A 15,718-nucleotide genomic window follows, 5' to 3' on the forward strand; every position below is an offset into this window, starting at 1 on the left:
GTCTTGTTGAGCTGTAATGGATTAACTTTTTTTAATTCTTAAAGAACTTGGTCCAACTTCTTTGAGATATATGTATTGCAAACATTTTCTCACATTTTGGGTTTTTTTTGGCGACACTGGAGTTTGAACTCAAGAGCCTTATGCTAGGCAGGTGCTTTTACTGCTTGAGCCACTGCACCATTTAAAGTTTTTATGAAGTCTAGTTTATCAGACTTTCCTTTTGTGGTTTTTCTCTTTGTGTCCTATCTAAGAAACCTGTGCCTACCCGCTGTGGTTTAAAGCTTTCCTTCTTTGTCCTGATTGGAGAGCTACACAGCTGTCACTGTGGTGTGTCTGTCTGTGACATCTTTGGCTTTTCGTGTTTGGGGTGAGATGGGGTCTGCTCTGCGTTCCCACAGGTGGCCACCCTATTGTCCCAGCACCATTCATTGGACACTTTCCTTTCCCCATTGAATGACCTGGCACCGTAGGGCATCATTTTAGGGGGTGTCCTTTAAGAAATAGAAGTTAGCCAGGCACGTTAGCTCACACCTGTAATCCTAGCTGCTCAGGAGGCAGAGATCAGGAGGACCATGGTTCAAAACCAGTCGGGCAAATGCTTCTGGAGACCCTATCTCAAAAAACCCATCACAAAAAGGTGGAGTGGCTCAAGTGGTAGAGCACCTGCCTAGCAAGCGTGAGGCCCTGAGTTCAAACCCCAATACTGAAAAAAAAAAAAAAAAAAAAAGTAATCGTTTGGTTTGGTACATCACACGTTTCCCAAGTTGTAGGAGTTCACCAGTGGGCACAGGATAGGGCACAGGAGCTGTGGTGCAGACTGTTCCATTCCTTCGGCCCAGTGTCTTGAACACTCATGAATTTTCTCTTCCATCTTCCTTATTTCCTAGAAGTTGGCAAAGGTCCCGGTCAGTGGGCTTGGTGTGAATGTCACCAACCAGGATGGCTCGTCCCCGCTGCACCTTGCTGCCCTGCACGGCCGCGCAGACCTCATTCCTCTGCTGCTGAAGCATGGTGCCAACCCGCAAGCCCAGGACGCAGACCAGGCCATTCCACTCCACCTGGCCTGCCAGAAAGGCCACTTCCAGGTGCGGCTCTGCTTCCAGGGCGGTGCAGCAGGGGCTGGCTCTCAGCTCAGTCTGCACTCGGTGATGAGGCAGTGGCTCGGCGGGCAGCCTGGAGGACAGGCTCACTTCCTTCCTCCCCATCCAGAGATGCTGAGATGTGGCAGGACCCTGGGCAGCTGAACACAGAGCTTGGTGTCCCCTCTCCGTGGCCATTCCACTGGGTGGCCCAGAGCTGCGTGCAGGGCTCTCAGGTTCGGTTATCTTGTCACCTTCAGCCTGTGCCAGCAGTTTAGTCCTTTATAAAGTACAGCCATGGCCCCTATGTGGTTTTTCATTTCCTTTGTCAGTCCCACTTACGTTTTTAAAGATAGGGCTGCATTTCTGGTGTTTTCTCTCTCATGAGCATGCAGCAGAGTGCCTCTGGCATCTGCCTTTGGTCTGTGAAACTGGAGTGACAGTCACAACTCTCACCCCAGGCCTAGCCCATTGCCTGGCACATGGCAGGCCCTCTGCGGGTGACTCCCCACCCCTGTCATTGTCTCTTCCCTGGGGTCAGCCCGCGTAAGCTTACCGAGAAGTCAGAAGTTTGAACTTAGACGATTTCTTTTCCCAAGTTTTAACTAGGCTGCAATGTCTCCTCCCTGGGCTAGGCGGTGAAGTGCCTGCTAGACTCAAATGCAAAACCCGACAACAAGGACCTCCGTGGGAACACACCCCTCATCTATGCCTGCTCGGGTGGCCATCATGAAGTCGCAGCCCTGTTGCTGCAGGTAAGGCCCTCCTACCTTACCAGGCCTTTCCCCGTGCCTTGGCCTCCAGCCTCTGGGGGGGGACCTGGCACCTGCATCCCACTCGTGGTCCCGGATGGGAGGGGCAGTGCTTACACACCGGTGCTGCATCGGGCGCAGCGTTCAGGATGGAGCTCTGCTTTGCCTGAATGTCTGAGCCTCGCCTCTTCACCATGGGTTAAAGTTGCTACCCGATTCGGGGAGTGGAGTGGCGCTGTGTGTCACTGCTCCTCTTTTGCCCTCTTGCTGAAGGGAACACATGTTGATGTAGAACAAAGAATCTGAAGAAGTAGAGAAAGGCCAACTTGTCCATAACCTAAAGGAGCTCAAAGGAACTGGCTTTGGTGGACTTTTAAAAAAAATAGCCAGGTGTGGTAGAGCACACCTGTAATCCCAGCCCTTGGGAGGTGGAGGCAGGACTTGAGAGTTTGAGGCCAGCCTGACTACAGTGAGACTTTGTCTCAAAAAGCCAAAAATGAATGAAATAATGTGTACAGTTTTAAACTAGTATTGTTTTCTTTCTCACTTAACTGAAAATCTTTGACGACAGCCTCAGTGTTTGGACTGGGGTGTGGCTCAAATGGTAGCACGAGCGTGCGGCCTATGCCCCATTCCCCATACCACAGAAACAGAAACCAAGAACAAACCTCATTTTTATTGACCAGTACGCACACACCACAGTGGGGTTTTTAGAGGTGCTGGGGTTTTGGGGGCCATACAGGGGGCTGAACTCAGCCTCACCGTTACTAGACAGGCGCTGTCCCGCTCCAGCCGCCATGGTGCTTTCTGACTGTTACTGCTGTGTGCGCGTGCGTGGCTGCTTCTCTGCTGTCATGACAAGTGCTGCAGTGAACGCCTTTGCCCATCAGCCTTTTCTCTCAGTCACTCTTATCCCCGTCCCGGTTTTAAGGACGTCTTCAGACGTGCGGAGTTGAGGGAACGCCCTCGTGAGCGCCGTGTACCCGCCTGTGGCTCTGCCTACCTGTTCAGCATCCCTTGTGCGCCGGTTTCTCTTGCAGCACGGGGTCTCCATCGACACACGCAACAACAGGGGCAACACGGCCCTGCACGAGGCCGTGGCGGGAAAGCACGTCTTCGTGGTGGAGCTGCTGCTGCTTCACGGGGCATCTGTTCACATCTTGAACGAGAGGCAGCGCACAGCCCTGGACTGTGCCGAGCGGGTGAGTGGAGCGAGCGAAGAGCCCGGGAGGCCCCTGCTCTGTGGGCTCCATGAGGCTTCCTTTGTCCCAGCTGGGTCTGAAATGGCGATGGCTAGATCTCCCGTGCTCTGCTAGCCTGAGCTACTGTGCAGAAGTCTGCCAGTGTGATAGACACCTGTAGGCACCTCCTCTCTGTCACCTGGAACCATTCCTTCAGGGATAGCTTCTTTGTGTTTGTTTTTGTTTGTTTGTTTTTTAAATGTAACCCAAGCTGCCCTAACTTGTGATGCTCCAGCCTCAACCTCCCGAGTGCTGGGATTATAGGCGTGCACCACCATGCCTGGCTTGGGTAGTTTTCACAGGTCTGGTACACTTAGCTCCATCGAGCAATCAAGGGAAGTAGCAAGTTAAGCTACTGCTCTGGCTCCATCATTCCCACAGCACAATGGAGAAAGCTTGGTTAGTTTGGGGATTTAAAACAAATCCTTGAGTTCAGTGAGATTTGCCGCCAGTGCTGCTTATTGGGCAGAACAGTGGGGAAAGTCCTGATCTTTCTTCTGCCCTCTTCGTGGTGAATCTTTAGCTTTCTACTAAGAATGAACAGCTGGTAGGCTGGTACATCCCCCGACTGAGATGCTAACATCATCATAAGCTGGGCACCAGTGGCTCACGCTATGAAAGAGACAGAGATCAGGAGGATCGCAGTTCAAAGCCAGCCCAGGCAAATAGTTCCAGACCCTATCTCGAAAAAACCCATCATAAAAAAAGGGCTGGTGCAGTGGCTGAAGGTGTAGGCCCTGAGTTCAAGCCCCAGTACTGCAAAAAAAAAAAAACCAAAAAACCCCATAAATCCAGCCTCATCATAGCCTTACTAAGTTTTCAGTGGTATGCTTTTGACTTTGTCCTCATGTGGAGATTAAGTATGGTTAAGGAGGTGTGTGGGTACCCAGGGGACAAGGGGTGGGCCTGTGACAGTCAGTTTTAGGTGTCCACCTGAGTGGGTTGGCAGGCGCTTTGGTGGCCAATGGAGCGAGGTTCTGGGGTATAGCTGTGTGAAAGTGTGCCGACAGCTGATTTGTGTTCTCTGCTGTGTGGTAGCCTGTGGTGGCCCTTCTCTAACCTTCCGATAACCCTGCGATAGTAGGTTGTGATTGTCACTCATCTGCACAGAATGGCTAAGTACCAGCCCAGAGAGCCCAGCAGAGGGCAGAGCAGGCGGCAGGCCTGGCTGCTCAGTTATTTCTGGGCTTTGCATAGCCACACCAGTTCCTCATTTAGATAGAAACTGAGTACCTGCTAAGAAAACCTAACAAAACCGTACTGTTACCTTTTCTCTTTTAAATCACAGAATTCAAAAATAATGGAGTTACTTCAGGTAGTGCCAAGTTGTGTTGCCTCACTAGGTGACACTGAGGAGGCAGACCACAGGGAGTACGTGACCGTGAAGATCAGGAAAAAGTGTAAGCACGCACATGCCTTCCACAAACGGGGGCAGTGGCTGTTTTCATTTCATTGTAACTGCAAGATGGAGTGAGTGTCAGGCCCTGGGGGACCTGGGAACCAGAGGGGGTGAGGGTTGTTCTTACCGGTTTTCTTGCTAGGTTGTGATATGCCTCCTGAAGAAGTAAGATGGGTCATCCTCATTAGCTGGAGGGCCAGGCCTCTACCCACAGCCTCTGTGGCCTCCTGTGCCTCCTGTTCCAGAGACAGGACACCCAGGGGGAGTGCTGCCTTAGCTTTCTCTGTGCTGCCTGTGCTGGGGAGCACATGCTCTGCCACTGGGCTACTCCATAGCCCGGCGTCGTTAATTTGAAGGTGTACAGTGGTCGATGGGAACTAGAACAGTAGTTGCCAAAGAGCTGTGGGGCTGTTTTCTTTTTTAAAAGCTTAAAGGGGTCGCTTAGCTTTCTAGATCTTGTTAGACTAGGAAACTTGCACCTTGACACTCCTTGCACAATTGCAGTGTTCTGGTGTTATCCTTTCCCTCCAGGGAACTCACAAGTGTACGATCTGCCAGGTGAACCATTCGCCAGACAGTTCTACCTTGTTCCTGCAGTTGGCCAGCTAGCGTGAGTATGGGAGTTCACCCCACGGTTCACCCTCCAGGGAGCAGGATATGTGCACCTGCTATTGCCATGGTCCTCTCGATTCTGCCACCGTGGCCAGCCAGCATTCCACCCCACTGCCGCAAACCTTCATTGCTACTTCAGGTTAATGGTGGGTTTACTTTGTGCTGCAGGGGGAGGACTTCAAGGGAGACTGTGGTGAGGGATGGAATTGGCCCCAATCTCAAGGGCTCCTGCCATGAGGTGAGTTACCAGAGTCGTAATTCACGAAGCCTAGCTTTCCCACAGTGGCCCACGGGGAGCGCATTCCTCCTTTGAAGAAGTCCTCTTCCTTCACTGTCCCCTTCATGGTGAGAGGTAGCGACCATTCAGTCTACAGTGGGGAAGACGAGAATAGGGCGCCACTCACGTCTTTAAAAATGCATGTGCGAGGGGAAGCAGAAGTCACCTGCATGCTGAGCCGCAGTCCTGGGCCTAGCGGGGGATAACTCGCGTCCCACTACTGGGTTACTCACTGAAGGAGAACACGAGTTGTCACGGGGGTGACATTTCCCAGTAGAGAAAGCCGCTCGAGTAGCTCTTTACGGGGCCACCTCCCCACAGTATTGTTCATTACTCAGTTGAAACAGCAGCTGATGTACACATCGCTGAGGGAAAGCGTGCCTGGCGGACGTGGTGCTGGCTCCTCAGACACGGTCCACCCGCCTCACAGCTTTAAAGTGACCTTTACTCAGGTCCTGGCTTTGATTTCATCGTCACTCCTCCATAGCTGTGCTCACAGACCTGCCCCTTGGCAGGGCACCCACACACTGAAGCCCGCCCAAGCCATCAGGGCCCCCAGCTTACCCCTGCTGAGCTCGAGCGGGGCAAGCAGTAGTGGCCTCCTTAGTCACAGAGCTGGAATGTGACTTCGAGAGGCCCTCAGCCACACCCCATGCTGGGCCCACCACCTGCCACGGCTGCCTCCAGGGTGGAGTTTGAAAGCACAGTGCACGCGTAAACCCACCTGTACCTTCCTTCAGTCAGAGACGCAGAGGGTCACACGGGAACAGAGCCATCTGCCAGACCAGAGCAGGCCTGAGGCTGACCCAGGACGGCACCCGAGGCCTGAGGAAAGTGCTGGGTGGAGGCGAGCTGTGCCTGGACCTGGGCACATGGTTGATGATGTAGGTGTCCCCCGGGTCCCAGAGACCACACTCCAGGAGGCCAGTGTTTCCCCGGCCCGACAGTAAGAAGGGACGTGTGCACGTGCTGCCGAGGAGCGGGTTTGCAGCGCAAGAGGCCGTGCTGGGAGTGTGCGCTCGGAACGGCCGTGAGACGCCGTCCCCTCACAGTGCCTCACAGCTTTGCTGTGGCTGAGCGATGAGCGATGAGCGCACCGAAAGTGATCACCACCCCCTCCTCTGGGGAAGGGACAGCTGGACGCGCCACGCGTCCAGATGCTTACTCTGGGCTCTGCATTTCCTGCTCACCGTCAGATTCTGACCTTGTACTGAAAGGTGCTAAGCCTCCGTGATGCGTGTAAATGAGCAAACCGTAAGTTAAAAGAATTTCCCCAGCTGGGGTCAGCCACAGACACACCTAGGGCTCGTGGTACCGAGGCGGCCAGGCAAAAAGAAGGAACACAACCTAGAAACTGTCCCTTTGACTCTTGAACCAAAAGATGCCTAAATGTCATGTTGACGTTCACCTCAGCGAGGAGGACACATCAGACCTGTCGCACCCAGGATCTGGAAAAGCTGGAGGTCTCTGCGCCTGTGCACCTGCAGCACAGTTTCTAGAAACGTCCCTTTCCGTTAAGGGCCTCCCTGATGCCGCACTGACGGATGGCTACTGGACAGTAGGTTTGGCACCATTTCTTCACCGTTTTGAAACATTCAGAATTTACAGCACAAACCAGGTCAAAGTTACTGAGTTACAATTTGCCACTTATTCCTTTTTATAAATTTATATAGATTACTGTTATTTTTTTATGTTACTGGTCTGGAGCTGCAAACATGCATTTGTTGAGAATTTTCCAGTAACTTTACAATAGGGAAACGGTTTTGTGCATGTTCTTGGAAGTTCTTGTGAGTGTATCAAAGGGAGGGGTTGATTATTTTTCTACAAAGTAATTTATGATTTCTACTTTTCTAATGTGCCTTGGATGTGTGCCAAACGCTGGGAAAGAAACAGTAAACTTGGACTCTTCAGTGTCATGTATGGTTTGGTGTCTTGCTGTGGTGTGTTCCTCAGGGCGCCACTGGTTCATTACAGATGTGACGGAAACAGACCTAGGCTGTCGTCTACCTGGCCAGGGCTGACTGCTGACACAGCACAGTGCGAGGTTACAGATACTAATTTCTTTTCTACATCATGGTTTTATTTCTAATTCTCTTTAGCAGTCCTGGGGTTCGAACTCAGGGCCTCATGCTTGCTAGGCAGGTACTCTTGCCACTTAAGCCGCTGCATCAGCCCTTAATTTCTCTTCAAATCAGAAGAAGACGGTGCAACTTCCTAGCAGCACAGAACATGAGCACTGCTGCTTTCCTTGGGGTTTTTCCCCTTCTCACTTTGACACCAGACCCCCCGCTGTAACCAGCCCAGCACTTACAGTAATCAAACGGAGAGACAGTTCAGCGAGAGAAAGGGGGCTGAGCTGCTTGATCTGGGGGCCAGGGTCAGGCCACTCAGCAGTGGGCCCGAGTTGGCTGTTTCTTGGAGATAGAAATGTCGTGAGTGACAGGTCAGCTTTGGGAAAAGTCTCCTCAGGCTATTCTGGTAATTAGCAGTGGGAGCCCTCCCAAGTGATCACCTCAGTCATTTTTAACAGGTACGTGCTTTTCAACTGCTTTCCCCACTTGAAACAAAAAATTTGGCAGCTGAAAACCTGACCATGTGGCCTGGAGGAGTGGCTCAAGTGCTAAGAGCACCTGTGTAGCAAGCGTGAGGACCAGAGTTCAATCCCCAGTGTTTTAAAAAAAAAAAAAGTGGTAAGGCCACCAGGTGTTGGTGGCTCTTGTCTGTAATCCTAGAACAGATCAGGAGGATCTTGGTTCAAAGCCAGCCTCGAGTAAATAGTTGAGACCCTATCTCAAGTACTAAACACAAAAAAAGGGCTGGTGGAGTAGCTCAAGTTGTAGATCACCTGCCTAGCAAGCACGAGGCCCTGAGTTCAAACCCCAGTACTGCCAAACAAAAAACTGGTAATGCCCAAGTTTCTGTTTTGTGTAAAAACGTTTGAATTCAAAGTACTGCCAGTTCACGGATTTAAATGAGAACGTCTGGCCCAGCATGTCTCAATCCCAGCACTCAGGAGCTGAGGCAAGAGGATTTCACATTCAAGGTCAGCTTGGATGGCAAGACCCTGTCTCAAAAACACCAAAAGAAAACCTATTAGAAACTCCCCATGCCCTAGACAGAAACATGTCCACTCTTTGTCACCTTCAAGACCCTCTGTCCTCACACAGCTGCTTTTCAAGTGTCTTTAAGGACAAGCATCTGACAGCCTCTAAACACATTCCCACAGGAGGTGCTATCTCGATAGTGGCTCTGAAATAAAGGCAGGCGCAGGACTTGCTGAGAGGGGTCTTGTCCTAGCATTTTGCGTAAACGGGACCTAAGGCACAACCCGCCTGTGACTTGCCTGTGACACAGCTCCATCCCTTAAACACACTGATGATCCTGACAGTTCTCCCAAGTCATTTCCTCAGGACTACCAGACATCTTCCAACACGCCTTTCTTCACTGACTACAATCATGAACATGGTACATCCCAACTACAGTTTAAATACAGGTCAGCAGCCGACTGGAGCAGACCTCGGTGTGAGCGCAGGCACTGAGCCACCCCCCGAAAGGGGAAGCATTTTTCTTCATTTCCTGCCATGCGTGCCACTTGGCCTACTGAATGGTATGAACTCACTCCCGGGCTGGGACTCTTAAAAGGTTACGTCAATATACGCACACATGGAAATACCACAATGAAGCCACGTTAATTAAAAAACCCAAAGGCTAGTGCCAGCACACACAAAAAAGGTTACATCAAAATCAGAAACACTGAGATTGTTATATTTAACAAATACCACTCGAATCCAGAACAGCTGAGGTGGTGCTTCAGCTCCTGTTTGACCCAAGTTGGCAGGCACACATTTTGGGAGAAATGTTCTGGGCTTTTCACTCATCAACTTGCCGGAGGCTTACAGCAAATCCTACCACTGTATTGTGCTTTGCTTTAGGAGGTTATGAAAACCTGTGTTCAAATCAAAATTATCAAGCTATTTTTTTCTGGCGGTACTGTGTTTTGAACTCAGGACTTTGTGATTAGGAAGGTGCTCTACCACTTGAGCCACACCCCAGACACAATTTAGCTAAAGCAAGCTAAAGCAGATTATAATCAAGGCTAGGATTTTTTTGATGGTACTGGGGATGGAACCCAGGGCCTCATCTGTGCTGGACAAGGGCTCCACACTTGAGCAGTGCTTCTGGCCCTTTTGTTTGAGACAGGGGTCTTGCTACTTTTGCCTGGGCTGGCCTCAAACTTGCAATCCTGCCTCCGCCTCCCAGGTAGCTGGGACTACACCAGTTTTCGTGTTTTTGGCAGTACTGGGGATTGAACTCAGAGCCTGGTGTCAACCACTTGAGCCACGCCTCCCAGTCTAGGAATTTTCTCGTTAAGTGAAATGCTAGTTGCAGGAAGAAGGAATAGCTACCTGCTTTCAGGACCCAGGTCTCGGACTAGACGTGCTGGAGTATTAGTGTTAGGTGGTCCATAGGTTTTAATTCCCACCACATTACTGCTGCTCCAGCTCTGACTTCACCTAACTGAAGCTCGCTGAGCCACTGTGTCCACTGCAAAGGGCACAATCATGCAGCCACGCGTTGAAGGCCTCTGGCAGAAGAAAAAATAATTGAGAGTGAAGATCTTCTGTCACTTTGCCATGACACTAAAACCACTCATCCAAGCTGCACTAGTTTGCATAACAAGTTTATTTTTAAAGGCATATCAACAATAAACAAAGTAAACATTTAAACAGCCTTAACTTCCATCCTGGAACTGTTCCAGAGTTCGTCTCTGGACATTCTGCTCAGTAATCGTCATCTTCATCAGAGTCCATTACTTTCCTTCTGTTGAACTGGGGGGGAATTAAACGAGTGTGGTAAGGTGTTCAATAAAGCACAACTGAGATTTTCTACCTACTTAACCAGGACTGTGTGTGTCTGTAAAACGACTTAGTGAGTGGAGATGAGCGGGGCTGAAGGGAGAACCACCAACACCCTCCACCTCTCTCCCCCAGCCTCCATGTGTGACAGAATCCAAGCGTCCATGCTGGAAGATGCTGATACGGCAGACACAAATTCACTTAATTTACAATCAACGCATCACCTTTTCTTCTGCAGCCTGTACTGGGAGAAACTTACTTTAACTGTCGTCGTCTTCTCTGTCTGCTGGCTCACTTTTTCAAGGATTTCTATTAAACCTTGTTCTGATACCTAGGAAAGCCACAAGGAACTCATTTAAGATTTTTCTAGGGTGTAGAGGGATGGAATGATGGGACGGGAGGCCAAAAGGACTGGTTTTGCTTTGCATTTCCTCATTTTGGGGGTAGGGAGTGCAAGGACATAGATCAAACAGCTTCCTGAGAGAAGTTCAAACTTGACAGATATTTAAGGACATCTTTATTGCCACCAGCAGACAGCAGCAACCACATATGCTTAACTGAGGATACCAGCTCTGTCCACCAAAAGCAGACCCCCGCCCTCCCAGACGTCATCCCCTAAAAAGATCAGCTAGGGCCAGATGGGCTCAGGCCTGTCCCACACATCCCACAGTCCAGGGACAAGCCAGCAAAAGCACAAGACTCTATCAGAAAAATAAAGTGAAAGGGCTGGGGTGTGGCTCAAGTGGTAGAGTGCTCAGGCCCTGAGTTCAAACCCTAGTACTGGGGGTGGGGAAGGGGTGTGAAGACCAGCTAACTGACTCCCCCACATGAGGGCTTTGGTGAGGACTCCTGGGAACAGATGAGTTCGTGTGGAGGTGGAGGCATTACAGGGTGATGCACTGCAGTCACAGCCCCATCACACTTGCAGGTAGTGTTTCTGTTTGGTACCAGTGACATGCTGGTTTCCAGTGCAGAACAACTGAAGCCAGGTGACCCACTGGCCTCACAGACCCCAAGGAGGCTCCACAGTGTCAGGAAGGGAGAAAGTAGATCCACAGAGCAGAGGTGTCTGTCATTTAGGATTTCCGGTGAGTAAGACTAGCTTAGCTTCTAAGACTTTCTCCAAGGAAAGAGTCAACAAGAATTCTGCAATCAGACCACGCAAGTGGCTGGGTGAAGCCATGTGCTGACAAGGTAGGGAGCAGGAGGGACAGTACCCCGGGGCAGTGTGGCTTACCTTCCCGCTTAGCTGGCCGTACCTCGCCATCTGGATGAGGTAGTTCTCCACTGCTCTAGTTTTCTCGGGCTTTACAAGCGCCAAGTTACTTACTAAAAAGAAAAGAAAAGACGCAAAAGGCAGCAAAACCACTGCACCATATTTATTTTATTGAACTAGACCCTGCCATTTCCCAAGCGCCTCCCAAGTTCATGCTTCACACCAGCAAAGCAGGCAGGGCAGCCTGGCGTCACCCTCTCAACAATGAGCAAAACAAAGCTCAGCCTTGCCCATCCCAGGTCAAGGCAGACATGCAGACAGCAGCAGAGCTGAGATGAAACTTGCATTCTCAGATTCTAACCCTCCACTTTTCTGCCCTCTGGAAAGCGATTCACTATTCCCGCACTTAGGAAGCTGCCTCTGCTGAACCCCGCCCGGGCTTGCGGTTACGGAGCAAGTTCATTCCAACTGTTTCCTTGTATCACTTCCCTTTTGCGTGGTTTTCTTTCTGCTTTTCATTATGGAAAACCATGAACGTAACACTAAAACAGAATACAATCAAGCCCCGAGTCCTCGGCACCCTGGTCCACTACCCGTGCGTGATATTTGGTGACTAACCATTTAAGAGTCACTTCCAGTAAATTTTACAGAAAATGCACCTGGAGAACATCTTGGTAAGAGACTGAGCGTCAGCTGTCAAGCTCTAATGAAGATGTAAGTGCGTCTCTCCAGGCTTACAATGCCACACTTTTTGCCAAGTACTTTTAGGTTAAACAGACACTCCATCTAGAGAGCAGTGTCCGCGCCTCCCCCTCCCACTGACCCAAGCAGAAGTAACTTAAAGGAAATCGCAGATGCTTACACCTGGCCCGGGCTGACTGATCCAGAACTTGGGCTAGGACACTGTTTCTCATTTCTGCTTCCCTACAACAGAACACAGGTGGCGCAAAGTTAGAGCGGAGCTGCCGGCACGCGGCTCCCTCAGTGCCTACAGTGCCTGTGCACACACGCTGGGTGCTGCTGCTGCCTTCAGAGCCGGTGGGCACGCCACACTGTACACATGGCATGGGTGCAAACGTCCACACCGGCGAGAAGCTGTTCTCAAACTTAGACCAAGTTTCAGCTCAACAACCGTTACCAGCGTTTATCAAGTACCTGGTATGACCCATGCCAGAAGTTTGTAGTAGAGATGTGGTAACGGTGGCCCAGCTAGAACCAGATCCTGTATTTAAAAACTGTCAGTTCTGGGCTGGGCATGGTGGTACACATCTGTAATTCCAGCTACTCCAGAGGCAGAGGTAGGAGGATCATGGTCAGAGGCTGGCCCTGGTAAAGGGAGGGAGAGACCCTATCTGAAAAACTAAAAATCAGAAGGACTGAGGCGTGGCTCAAGTGGTAATGCTCTTGCCTAGCAAGTGTGAGGCCCTGAGTACTGAAGGGCAAAAAAAAAAACCTCAGGATTTTTTTTTGGTGGCACTGGGGTTTGAACTCAGGGACTCACACTTGCTGAACAGGCACTCTACCACTTGAGTCAGGCCCCCGGCCCCAGTTCTACGTTTTGGGTGGGAAAGGGGAATAGAATTGTAGCTCTACGACTTATCCTTGCTTTCCTACCCGACCCAAGAGGCAACTAGCTGATGTTCATACAACACGGTTTCAAGCTTTTAAGTAGCAGGGTTTTCTCAAAGGAAGCCCTCCAAAGAGCTTAATACACAGAAGAGAGCAGCACAGACCTTCTGGCTGAATTAGGGGCGAGGTGGGGCTGGCTGTGCCTACGACCTGCCCTGGCGCTGGGGTGCTGGGCCTGCTGCTGCCACGCTGCACTCACTCCAAATTGCCGTCTGCTGATAACATAGACCACAGGTCTATGGACCTCTAAAAATGAAAAACTGCCCTAGACCCCACCTGAGAGAGGGGTCTCTTAAAGCTGGAGTTTCGAAGAGTAACGTTGCCAGTACGAGTAAAGTCAGCCAGGAAGCTGACACGCACCTGTCCTTTAAGCAGCTTTAACTTTGCAGGGCTGCAGTCTGAACTCACATCAAGGTGGAGAGAGGGGAGAAGCTTGGCGGAGAATCTTAAAAGTTCTCAGATTCAAAATGTGCCCAAAAGATGGCAGAAACACCAGCAAATCCTCTCCAGGAATCCTGGACGAGAGCCAGCAGTTATAAAATGCATCAGAGGTTAAAATGTGACAAAATATCCTCCCTACAACCAACGAGGTTTTCCCTTTCCTTGGATCACTATCTCAGGTGCTCCCCATCTGCCTTCTGAACCTTCTCCTCCTCACTACAGAAATCCCCACTGGCTCAAAGCAGGTGCTCAGTATTTACTGGGTGCATGCAGGAGTTCAAAGGTGTCCTGATGGACCAGGGGAAATGGGGACTTCTTCCGCAGTTTGTTTTGTCAGAGGAGAACTGTTGTACAATGATGAGTCGTACATTTAAGTATTCAGAGAAAGGGATGTATGATAGGGTAATCAGATATTCACTCAGCAAACCTGCTGAATGAGTCATCTGGACCTTTGTGGGGTGCTCTGCAGGGTGCTGGGAAAAAACAGGAAGAACAGTGTAAGTTAGTATTTATCAACCACTTACAGGGGGTGGCACTGCACCCCTATAACTGGCATGAAATTCCTAGAAGCAGCTCTAGACAAGCAGACAGTTTAGCAAAGAAACTTCAGCCACTAACTGAAATACACGGAACTGAATGGGGCCCAAAACACATTTATTTAACTAAACTAAAAATGAGGTTACCACAATGAGAACCGAAGAAAAAATCACTATGCCAGGAGAACCTTTCAAATCCGCACATCTATTAATACAACTTAATTAGGGCAAAGATCCAACTGGTGAAAAGGTTCGGGTTTGCAGCTCGTACCTCTGCTTTGCTTCCTGCTGGGCTGCATCGCCAGGATCCTGAAAAGAAAAAAAGAAAAAATTTTAACCTTTTGCAGGGTGCGGGTGGCTGAGATTGCGAGGATCGCAGCTCCACGCCAGTCCAGACGAACTGTTCACGTGACCCCACCTCCAAAACAATCAGAGCAAAATGCAAAATGGGCTGGAAGGGTGGCTCAAGTGACAGAGCAGCCTGCTCTGCAAGCGTGAAGCCCTGAGTTCAAACCCCAGCCCCACCAAAAGGGGAAAACAGGACCCAGGCTGCCTTCCTTCTGATGTCAGGGGCTCCCGCGCCACCTAAGAACCAACCAGTGGGCCATTCCATCTCGCAGCTTTTTGGGATTTGTTCAGCTTGGGGCGGACGAGCAGTGCCACCCTCGCCCCCCTCCCCCCACGGAAAGTGCGAGTGGCTTGTGAAGTCACAGCCGGGGACGAAGCGCGCCAGCCGCGCTGCACGTGGGGTCGGCGTGGGGAGAAACTCATTTCTGCCCCGCCAGCTGCGCCTCTCGCTCCACCGCGAGTGATGGTGGCTACCGCCGGGGCGGAGGCTCAGCCGTCCACACCCCGGGGTCCCCTTAGACGAACAGCGGCTGCTCGGGCTTGGGGCTGGGGAGGGGCCCCGACTGACGTCCACAAACACCGGACAGCGCCCGGCTGCGGACGCCCCCCGACCCCCCGGACCCCGCGACTGCGCCAAGGGGCTGCGATGGCCTTCGCGCGGGACAAACGCCGGACGCCTCCCCGTCCAGGCCGCCGCCCTCCCCACCTCCACCCCCTCCGGCGAGGGCGGCGCTTCTCACTCGCTCGCTCGCTCACTCGCTCACCCCGTGCTTCGCCTGCAGCTCGGCCAATCTCTGCTTCCGCAGCGCCTCCAGCTCCTCGTCCGCCATGGCACGGCCGGCGGCGGAGGGTCGCGCGGCCACACCGCCCTCGGGCCCACTCGTCTCAGCAGAGCGCCTCCGTCCTCCTGCGCACGCGCGCCAGCGACTCCGACGCTCCCTACTGCGCAAGCGCGCGCCGCGCCCAGGCGTCAACAATCCAGCTCCGAGCCACGCCCCCGGCCGCTGCTGCTAAGGGCGCAGGGGAGAGGCCCGATTCAGCGATCGCGGGCAAACTGCGAGGGGCGTGGCTTTGTCTGGGCGGGGTGGGGTTTCAGGGGGCGTGGTCGCTGGCAGAACCGCCCCCGTCTCGCGCGGTCAGTCCCAGAGCCCCGCCTCCTCAGCCTGCGCGCTAGGAAAGCTGCAGCGCCCATCGCCGAGCCTGGGAAAAGATAATGTAGACAGGTGACACCAGCAAGGATAATAATTATGCGTGCAATTTGTTGGTGGCCCGTTCAGATGCTAGGCTGATGGTATCGCCATTTATACACGAGGAGCCACGGGGGCCCAGGGA

The 15,718-nt window shown here is 51.8% G+C and overlaps 2 protein-coding genes across 5 annotated transcripts in view; one reads left to right on the forward strand and one right to left on the reverse strand.

Moving 5' to 3' along the window:
- Nucleotides 1–7,276, forward strand: part of Ankrd27 (ankyrin repeat domain 27) — a 48,679-nt gene extending 41,403 nt beyond the window's left edge. For 3 of the 4 annotated variants that reach the window (XM_020182055.2, XM_020182056.2, XM_074057442.1), the window contains 7 exons: nt 888–1,085; nt 1,715–1,834; nt 2,872–3,033; nt 4,361–4,472; nt 5,003–5,081; nt 5,252–5,321; nt 6,101–7,276. In XM_020182055.2, the coding sequence (XP_020037644.2) occupies nt 888–1,085; nt 1,715–1,834; nt 2,872–3,033; nt 4,361–4,472; nt 5,003–5,081; nt 5,252–5,321; nt 6,101–6,310 (951 nt within the window). In that variant the 3' untranslated portion in view covers nt 6,311–7,276. Of the gene's footprint in view, nt 1–887; nt 1,086–1,678; nt 1,835–2,871; nt 3,034–4,360; nt 4,473–5,002; nt 5,082–5,251; nt 5,322–6,100 lie in introns of those variants that run through there. The other variant, XM_074057443.1, reaches the window with a different exon arrangement.
- A 2,749-nt stretch (nt 7,277–10,025) lies between these two features.
- Nucleotides 10,026–15,336, reverse strand: Pdcd5 (programmed cell death 5). Its single transcript, XM_020182054.2, has 6 exons — nt 15,151–15,336; nt 14,310–14,347; nt 12,295–12,356; nt 11,454–11,545; nt 10,476–10,547; nt 10,026–10,189 (listed from the first exon to the last, which is right to left on the reverse strand). Exons 1-6 carry the CDS (start codon nt 15,214–15,216, stop codon nt 10,142–10,144), a joined length of 378 nt encoding a protein of 125 aa, XP_020037643.1. The 5' UTR covers nt 15,217–15,336; the 3' UTR covers nt 10,026–10,141.
- Between the last annotated feature and the right edge of the window lie 382 nt (nt 15,337–15,718).

This window comes from Castor canadensis, chromosome 16 (assembly GCF_047511655.1).
Source record: "Castor canadensis chromosome 16, mCasCan1.hap1v2, whole genome shotgun sequence".
NCBI lineage: Eukaryota > Metazoa > Chordata > Mammalia > Rodentia > Castoridae > Castor > Castor canadensis.

Excerpts from the sequence above, each read along its gene's own strand:
- Pdcd5 (XM_020182054.2), bottom strand. The coding sequence starts at position 15,216 with ATGGCGGACGAGGAGCTGGAGGCGCTGCGGAAGCAGAGATTGGCCGAG. Across the intron at positions 11,546-12,294 it reads TCAGTCAGCCCGGGCCAGGT|TAAGTAACTTGGCGCTTGTA; the intron begins GTAAGCATCTGC and ends TTTTCTTTTTAG. Across the intron at positions 10,190-10,475 it reads AGAAGACGACGACAGTTAAA|TTCAACAGAAGGAAAGTAAT; the intron begins GTAAGTTTCTCC and ends ATTCCCCCCCAG.